This window comes from Montipora foliosa, chromosome 13 (genome assembly GCF_036669935.1).
Source record: "Montipora foliosa isolate CH-2021 chromosome 13, ASM3666993v2, whole genome shotgun sequence".
Lineage (NCBI taxonomy): Eukaryota > Metazoa > Cnidaria > Anthozoa > Scleractinia > Acroporidae > Montipora > Montipora foliosa.
The window spans coordinates 34,921,869-34,930,920 of NC_090881.1; the positions used below are offsets into that span (position 1 = coordinate 34,921,869).

Consider the following 9,052-nt stretch of genomic DNA (forward strand, 5'->3'; position numbering starts at 1 on the left):
CTTTTTGATTCAATTTTGCCCCCTTTTTTTTGACCCTTTTTTTTGACATCCAATGACGCTCTGGCCCGGGTTGCTCGGTTAGCACTAACTAAGTTTCGAGCAACCGACCCCAGTTGGTTGGCACATTAATGACAATAGGTGACGTCAACGATATCTTCCCTATTGTATCCTGGTCGGATTACGTTCACCTTAAAGTCGTTTCCAAGGAAACGAACCAAAGAGAGTAACCTTGGGTTTTAAATCGTCACGAGAGCCAAAGGGCGTGCTCGTGCCATTCCTACTCCACATCATCCCATCCCATGCAGAGCGAGCCGCTTTCTCACGGATCCACATCGTTGCATCTCTCTGCTACTGTTTCCTCCAAATTAAAGTGTTTTGATATGGAGCGAAGCCTTGCGGTTTTCGTAGTTCTCTTTTCTGCTTTTACCTTGTCTGCTGGAGCTGGTGAGTTTTAATTTGCTCTTTTGTTCCTAATTAATCCATGAGTTAAAGACTGGGCGTGGGAATCCTGCAATAAGATGGGAATCCTGCAATAAGATGGCAAGTCTGCAACGTGTTTGATTTCTTAACAAAGGTTCCACGTTAACAAGGGTTCTACGTTTTTAGATTTAATGAGTCTCGCTGGAGAGAAAAGCAAAGTAACCTTCGTTCAAAGTGACACCGTATTCAAAACCAACTGAGATTAACGTTTCCTCCAAATGAAGCATTAATTAAGCTGAGAGAGATGTTTTTCACACAGCGTGTATGATCTAACGAGCTATCTTAACCCCCTAGTTCTTGATTCAATGAGTTGAAACCGAAGGCTTTGTGCACTGACGGCAGGCCGGTAATCCATTAACTAAGCTAATCGGCAAGCGATCAAGTGATGCTTGTTTCAAAAGTTTCTGCCCGCTGGAGTTGGGTATGACAGCCATAAAATGGCCAAACGAATGTGCAATTGAATGCCTTTGGGCCAAATGCAAGAACCGCAATACTACAACCAGCTGGAAACCGGACGGAACAGCAGGAAAATTTCAACAAATTCTTTTGATTTAAAAACCATAAGGTAATTCTAGAATAAAGTTTTAAGGTGGATCAGTTCTTAAAATAGTTCTGCGGCGAATAAGTTGAAAAGACTTCGAGTGACGACACTATATTTGACAGTTATTGATAATTACTTAAATTAATTGGAATATTGTTCGTCAGTTTAAGAGGAATCGGTGCGGTAAATCCGCGTTAATTTAGACTGGGACACCTGTGGTTCTCTTTCGAATTTGAAAGGAACTTAATTTATTGTATCCCCGTCGGCAAATTGCATTAAACTAATGGCAGCCCTTTTTTTCTTTCTTCTCCGAAAAAAATGCAAATCTCAGGGCCGCACTTTTGTCTTGTTGTCGATAATCTCTTGCTTTTTAACAGCTTGTTTGTGCACGCAATTATTTTATTGCCTTAAACGTTTGAAGATCAAAACGGAATTGAGCTAAGAAAAGAAAGCATATCTACTAAAGTACTGCTCGAAATGAGAGCTTAACCGGGTTTTATCCCCAATGAAATGGGCATTCTCTTAAGTCTATTCCTAATGTTAAGAAAGAAAACAATCGATGGGACCCGTTTTGGCTATGAGAGAGAAAAATATCTTTGTTTATTCGGTATCCGATATTAAGTAGAATTGAGCTCTTGCTGTCATTCATGGGGTGAATAAGTATTGTTTTTCTTGTGTAAACACCAGTTATACAATGAACGACACAAATGGGTGTGGTCCTGAAAAGGACTGTTATTTTTGACTGGAGCCGACATCCCGAGCAGCAGTCATGTTCAGAGTAAACTGAAAATGAAATGTCATTAACATTAAATATTTGTTACGGTTGCGTTGTAAGACGCGATTTTACGTGATGGCGAGCATGTTCTTGATCTCTCCCCTTAGCAGTTCCTACTTCATGTATCGCCGTGATACCAATGAGAAACCAATGTTTACTTGTGTTTCTTTTCCCCCTTTCTTACGTTATCAGTTACTTCTGTTTCTCAGTGAACGAATTGTAGCAAACAGTGTTAGCAACTTGATACATTGCCGACTACAAAGTGATAGAGCGGCTTTCAATTGTGTCGTAAAACAAATAGCAAAGTAGCTACTTCGACCAATCACAGCAGATGCTAACAGCGCAATGAACAAATCCAAATCGTAGCATTTCTTTCTCACATCACTCCTTTCATGCAGATTGCATTACAAAGGACCTATGAGGAAAAGCCATCCATTATAGAAGTGACCTTCAGATATTACGACAATTGAATTAAAATATATTTTTTCTTTATAAATCGACAGATATAATGCTGGTGTTGAAACTGAAAGAAATTTTCTAAAACTACTGTCGATGTGAGAAGTGCAGCTCGAAGTTGGATGTGTCAACAAACTCCATCACGTTTAAAGAGAATTCATGCTTTCCCCTACCCAGTTTTGCTTGCTTTAAAAATCAAAGAGTTGATAAACCATGTTTCAGTAAAATTGTTATCCTGTTCCTAAATTCATTCATTTAATTTTTTTTTCCAGAATCAGTAAAATTGTTATCCTGTTCCTAAATTCATTCATTTAATTTTTTTTTCCAGAATCGTCGAGTGATGGAGAGATGATAGTGAATTCCACAGCAAGTACGTATGATTAGATCACAGCGCGCAGATGTTAATCGACTGTCGGAGAACTAAAACTTCCTCGGGCTCATTATTAAGCTGTTTGTTATCGATTGCCACACAACCAAACCCAGTAACGACAGTAACGACAAGGCAATGCAAAATCACCTTCAGCCGCCAAAAACGCTGTAAAACACGTGACCTCTATAATAGCCCTTTCCACGGTTTCTGACGCCATCTAGTTAGAGGGCGCGGCTTAAATTACAATGAACGTATGAGATTTGGGCCGACTTCAAACCTCTATAACTCCCGATGTAAAAAGGCAGATTTCACAAATGTTAAAATATTTTAGGTCATTTTATTGATGTGATTCACTCAACGGAAAATTAGATCATTGCACAAGGCACAAGGTCTGAAAATTGGATATTAGAATCTTCTCATGTCGCTTTAAATTTCGCGGGAATTTGCATGCACAATTTTGTTTACAGTGGTTTACATGTGTATGAAATTTACAAACTTCGTTTGTGGTCGTTATAGCTTGATTCTGATCGTCATACTTCACGAAAATAATCTTAATAGAAGTGCTTTTTGAGAGATGTTCTCGCTATCCACAATCGACACAGAGTCGCCTTTACAGACTGACGACCGATCTCACCCATTAATCGCCATTAGCTGACACCAAAGGCAGAATTGTAAAATCTAAGCTATTGAGTTCCTTTTTACATTCAAACAATTAAGAAACTACATGCAGACAATTAAGAAACTCATTAGAACTCGGGAATAAAATGAAACGCGCATTTTTTTTCGTGCTATAGAACTTGGAATTGTGTGCCACAACGAGTACATCGAGGTAACCGTTGAACGCAAGAACTACCCAGGCCTAGAGGCTAATGGCAGTCATCTCGAAGACGAAGCTTGCGTTCCCGGATTTAAAGACAAGGACAAAGTGGTGTTCAAGTTTGGGCTGGATGAATGCAAAACCGAACAAGAAGAAGACGGCGAAGCAATTTATTACAAGAACAAAGTCATTGCTATTGTCAAAGATGAAGATGACCACTCAAACATCACTCGATCAAATACCAGAGTGCTTCCCTTTCAATGCTCGTACAAAAAGAAGGCACGTCTCTCCAAAGTGCAGTTCAACCCTCAATACACTTTGTTTGTGACAGACGCAGGTAATATTAAGGGATTTTTCCAAGACGATTTTGCCCGTCGAGATGAAATTTTTGGGTGGTTAAAGAGGTATATTATGGGATTTGAAAAAGTAGAGAATAGAGATAGAGTTTAATTAAGGACAACTATCCTATAACGGGACTGGTAGAAAATAAACGGTTCATTGTTATGTGCTCACGTTGTCGATAAAATCGAAAATTTGGTCATTTCACGTTGTTTTGTGGAGTACGTCAAAGAAATGTACTAAAAAGCTTGCCGCACGTGCAACACGACATTTTCCCTCTTTTAACCAATGGCATTCTTGAACCAATGACATTCTTGTCTTGTGACTTTGCCGTTCTTGTAGCTGTCATTAGGGCCGTTTAGAGAAAATAAGCCGCGGCTAACTCTGGCCGCGGCTTACGTAAGCCGCGAACACCCCGTATAAATGGTACAAAATCTACGTTCACGACTTTCTCAAGCCGCATCTTATCCTGGCCTGGGAGTTTATACTCGTATAAATAGTTCCTTTCGCGGCTTACGTAAGCCGCGGCCAGAGTTAGCCGCGGCTTATTTTCTCTCGTATAAACGGCCCTATTGTTGCGTAAATTCCCTAATTTTACCTTTACCCTTACCTTTTTTGGTGTATAGCAACTTAGTAATAAAACTGAAGAACTGAAGAACTTTCGTACAAGTGTGCAGAGCCTGAAGTTCGATTTTCAACTGACGGTTTTTCTTTTTGCTGTCGCCAATCCGTCCTATTTGCAGCGACAGTTGGCGGTTCTTTGAGAGCAGAAACATAGTTAATAGAGGGGAATGGTTTGGAAGCTCGGCAAACCGGCATCAAAGGAGCAAACAAAGGTGCCAAGATTTAGGTTGGGAAGTCCACTACCGTGCACAATCGTTTGTTTTGCGCGCAAAACAAATATTCATGAAATACGTAATCAACACGTTCCTATAGGTTAGTTCCTCAGAGTTGAACGTGATTTGTTCACCCGTTCCGCCATAGAGGTTGAAGGAATTGAATTGAGTGAAAACACTGAATAAGGCGCAAGCTCCAAATCAAAAAAGCGTTTTTTGGGGGTTGAATCTATGAATCATTGTCGCTGCGATGTCACAGAGAGAAATACTAAGCTTTCGACCCCATTGGGGTCTTAAATACTCTTTTTCTTTGGCCATCTCAGTTTCATCAGAAAGAACACACAAACAGCGATCTGATATTAACGCATAATTTCAAATGATGCGTTTATATCTGATGTTTGTCACCGCTGTTTGTGTGTTATTTCATCGGGGTCTTTTTTACCGTGAATTAGTTAGACGGGGGAGTTTAACCTTCCAGCGACCTGACCCGGGTTGCTCGAAGCAAGTTAGCCCTAAAGACGTTAAATACCATGGAAACCAATAGGTTAGCGCTGACCAGGCTTTGAGCAACTGGCGCCCGGACGTGGCTGATCAGGGGTCCGTTTCTCGAAAGTCCCGAAAAGCCATTTGTGAAACTGCTAACCGCTTATTGAGGAGAGCGGATCTTCTAACGCGTTTTCAAGGTAACAAAAAGAAAAATAACTGAAGTTTGACGACTTAAATCCTCTCCGTTCTTGAGATACAAAGGGAATTGTGACACCCGGAAATGGCCAGTAAATTTTCGGGAGTTTCGAGAAACGAGCCCCAGGTCACATATCACCTGACCTGACCAATTCTCTGTGAAAAAGACTCTACAGAGTCGCAAGCTTAGTAGTTCCCTCTGTATATTGTAGCATTAATTAAAACTTTCTAGCATCAACTTTCCATAGTCAACCGAAATTATACACCCTTACCCAATTAACCATTGCGTTGTATTCGTTCGTTAATTTATTTCGAATTAATTCACTGTTGATTTTATTCGTGTTATTGCAGCTGATTACGGCAATTTCACTTATCGCATGGACTTGTACACCGACAAGGACTACTCCTCCAAAGTGGACGAGTTTCCGTTCTTAGTTGGAATTGGTCAGAAGCTTTACTTACAGAAAAGCGTGGCATCAGGAGATTCCAAGCTGGTTTTGTTCCCGGATGAATGTAAGGCAACGCCCTCTCCAGATATCAATGCCAAGCCGGACCACGTGATCATCGAAAAAGGGTAAGTAATAGAGCAAAGTTCATTCGTTCACTCAACCCCCAACCTCCCCCGAAAATGATACATAAGGAAAAATGAGAAACGCTAAGCGAATATAGTAACAAATGGGATAAGAAAACTAGATGAAGGATTAAATGATTCTAAGCCAGAGTAAAAGATACTGTGGGCTAGGATCCTAATTTATACTAGTAGAACTAAGTAAAAGTTTAATCTTTGAAGTAATCGTGGAGACGTCTATATACGAACCCCCTTCTGTCAAGACCGAGGACAGAATACTTTCAACATTGCTCTTAAGAGATTTCTTTGGTAAATCTCTAACGTAGGCTGGTAATCCATTGTTGAGCGAAAAGGTCATTGACATTCACAGAAACAAACCGACAACAAACAATTACTCATGTGCGATCATGTGCAAAAGCAAGGTCTTGGACGAAGATCGAGGAGAGTGAATAGGTTTTTAAACCCACACATATAAACATGAACCTCCTACTGTTCATCGGCTCAATATGTCATGTGCTGTTGGCTGTTTTGTTCATTAGTGTATTTACCCACAACAAAGTATACTTTTCTCCTCAGTTTTTCTAATCGTGTATTTTATACCGGTTTAATGTCTATAATTAGTTTGATTATCAAGTGCGCAAAAAAGATTCACGTTCACTTTCACGTTGTCTTATGCAGCTGCCCACGTGACAAAACTCTGGAATACGAATACAAAACGTCCGCCACACAGCGATTCAGCATGAACGCGTTCCGCTTCAAAAAGGGCTATGATGACGTCTACATACATTGCACTCTGAGCGTATGCCGTTCAGACAAACCAGACTCCAAGTGCGTTAAAGGATGTGAACTGGATGGTAATAACACCAGAAAGAGAAGGGAGATAGCAGATGATTACCCCGCCAGTCTATTCCTTGGACCGATAAAGATAGAAGATCGAGAGGACAACAAAGGTAGGGCTTATCCCAGAGTAATAAAAGGAGATAAGCGCCCGAGCCACTTCCTTGACTTGGGTATAGTTTGCTAGCATGCTTTCAGTTATGTGTTTTGTCGCAACTTGTCAGCGGTCCCACTCTGGGGAGCTAATTCGCCGCTGATGACTCCATCAGCTTCGCATAATCACTTGCAACAAATAATAGAATGTCTTCACATGACGTCACGGCGGATATATTGTAGGAGTGAAATATTCTTTTGGGAATTGAACTATATTTTTATGAAAATTCTTCGTTTTGTTTAGGTATGCAAATATGGCTGCTGGTCACAGTAAGCGAAAAGGAAAATCTTAGACAGCAATGATCAGAACCAGGTTGCTGACCAGCGGTTTTCGTTAAAACAATGGTTTGCTGGGGATGCTCAGTCCCGCGGGCTCAGAAAACCTGGTTGTGGTCATTGTTATTTAAGGTTTTTCATTAATTTGTGACCTTAACCCGGTATCGAAGCCATTCCCCTTCAATTCTTTTACCACCTTCTCCTTACTTTTACCACGTTTCCCGTCTTTTAAAGCCAATAAAAAAAGTGAAATTTCAATTTCGTTGTAAAACCAACGCAATGTATCTGGGACGATTTTTGAGAATAAATAAAGTGGAAAAGCTTGTTGAGGTGATAAACACTTTCAAATTCCTCATCGAAATTCTTTATCGTTTCACCCAGCCGTGGACTTGCCTGCGTCTAAAGCCACCGAGGACAGTCCCCAGATGCTGTTGTTCGTGGGTTTGCTGATAGGAACTCTTGGGGTCGTTACACTGGGGCTAGCTGCAGCAGTTATCTTTGTTGTCCGGAGGCGTGGGAGTTCAAGAAATACCACCCCCTTGCTGATACTCGACGCTGAGTAGATTTCCAGGTCTAGAGAGCCCACAAGTAGTTTCCCTTCTCTGTTTTTCTCTTAAAGATAAGCATGCACGTTAAAGTTAAAGACAGTCTTCATACACTTTCCGGGAATTTCAATATTCCTCGAGGGAATTTATATCGTCCCGGTGAAAAGAATCCTAAAAACTGTTGGCAGTGAGCTGACGTTTCAACAACCTGATCGGAAGTCATCTTCAAAGTCACGTCACGGTTGGAAATTCAAGCGAATGAAAGATTAATAAATAATTGAGTATCATCCGCTTAGGTTGTTTAAACGTCAGTTACTGCCAACAGTACTTCTCAGGACTCCTTTCACACAGACGATCAAATTCCATCGAGGTATGTAACTCCTGGGTTCAAACCATTTTCTGTTTCAATTTTAGTATTATTAGATCAAACAAACTACAGTAGATCAATCGCTTCCTTTCCTTAGTAGAATGTCAATGCTTGCATTTAATTCACACTCAATCTTCTTCCTTACTGGCACATTCTTATGATACTGAACAGGAGTACCAACTGGAGACTCTTTTTGGGAAAGTACATTTTTTTACCTTTCTCTCTAGCGTTTGTAGTCAATTTAGTTTGCAAAATAAACTATTAAAAGGTACAAAAAACTTGCAGCCTTATGTCAGATGCCTTAACTTTAAGTGAAACGTAACTCAAGTAAAACTTGCTTCTTATCGAAAAGATGATACTGAAATTATTATTATTATTATTATTTTGAAATCTACATTTCATCTTAATTGAACTGGTCGAGTATAAACTTTCACTTCGGTTCAACCGTTCAAGGCAACCGGGCATGTTGTCACAAGACACTGAAATTCTGGGGAAAAGTGCTCCGTTCATTTGACGCAGTTCAGTTATCGCCTATAAATGTGATTGTTCTTGGTGATGAACTAAGATTTCAGAGCGTTATTCAATTCACAGCCGTAGACCGAGCAAGTTATTCGGACTTTGGCCAATTAGGGAGCTTAAGCACGCGCGTTTTTGAAACGCGGAAGGCAATCGAAAAAGAACATTTTACGTTCCAGGACAGTGGTGTCTCCCCGATTTTTATAATTATCATCTCTAATGGAGAGAATATACTTAGCATTGTAATGTAGTTGTGTGAAGACAAATTAAAAGGGGAAACAGCTCACTTCCGCTTGCCGTCCGCGTCTCAAAAACGCGCGTGCTTAATCTTCCTATTATAACGCAAACACGCGCAGCCGCCATTCCCAAGCGCGGGAAAATACGCTGTACTGATTGGCTGAAGATGTGGCGCGAGATTTTTAGCCAATTACAAAATTTGAGGCTGCAAAGCCAAGGGAATCGCTACATTACTTTCGTCGGAGCCCTTAACTTTTA

The 9,052-nt window shown here is 40.5% G+C and overlaps 1 protein-coding gene across 1 annotated transcript; it reads left to right on the forward strand.

The window, feature by feature from the left end:
* Positions 1-296: 296 nt before the first annotated feature.
* On the forward strand, positions 297-8,316 carry LOC137982457 (ZP domain-containing protein-like). The gene is made up of 6 exons (XM_068829551.1): positions 297-444; positions 2,581-2,622; positions 3,417-3,776; positions 5,647-5,869; positions 6,542-6,813; positions 7,511-8,316. The coding sequence occupies exons 1-6, from the start codon at positions 300-302 to the stop codon at positions 7,690-7,692; spliced, it is 1,224 nt and encodes a 407-aa protein (XP_068685652.1). The 5' UTR covers positions 297-299; the 3' UTR covers positions 7,693-8,316.
* The last annotated feature ends 736 nt before the right edge of the window (positions 8,317-9,052 follow it).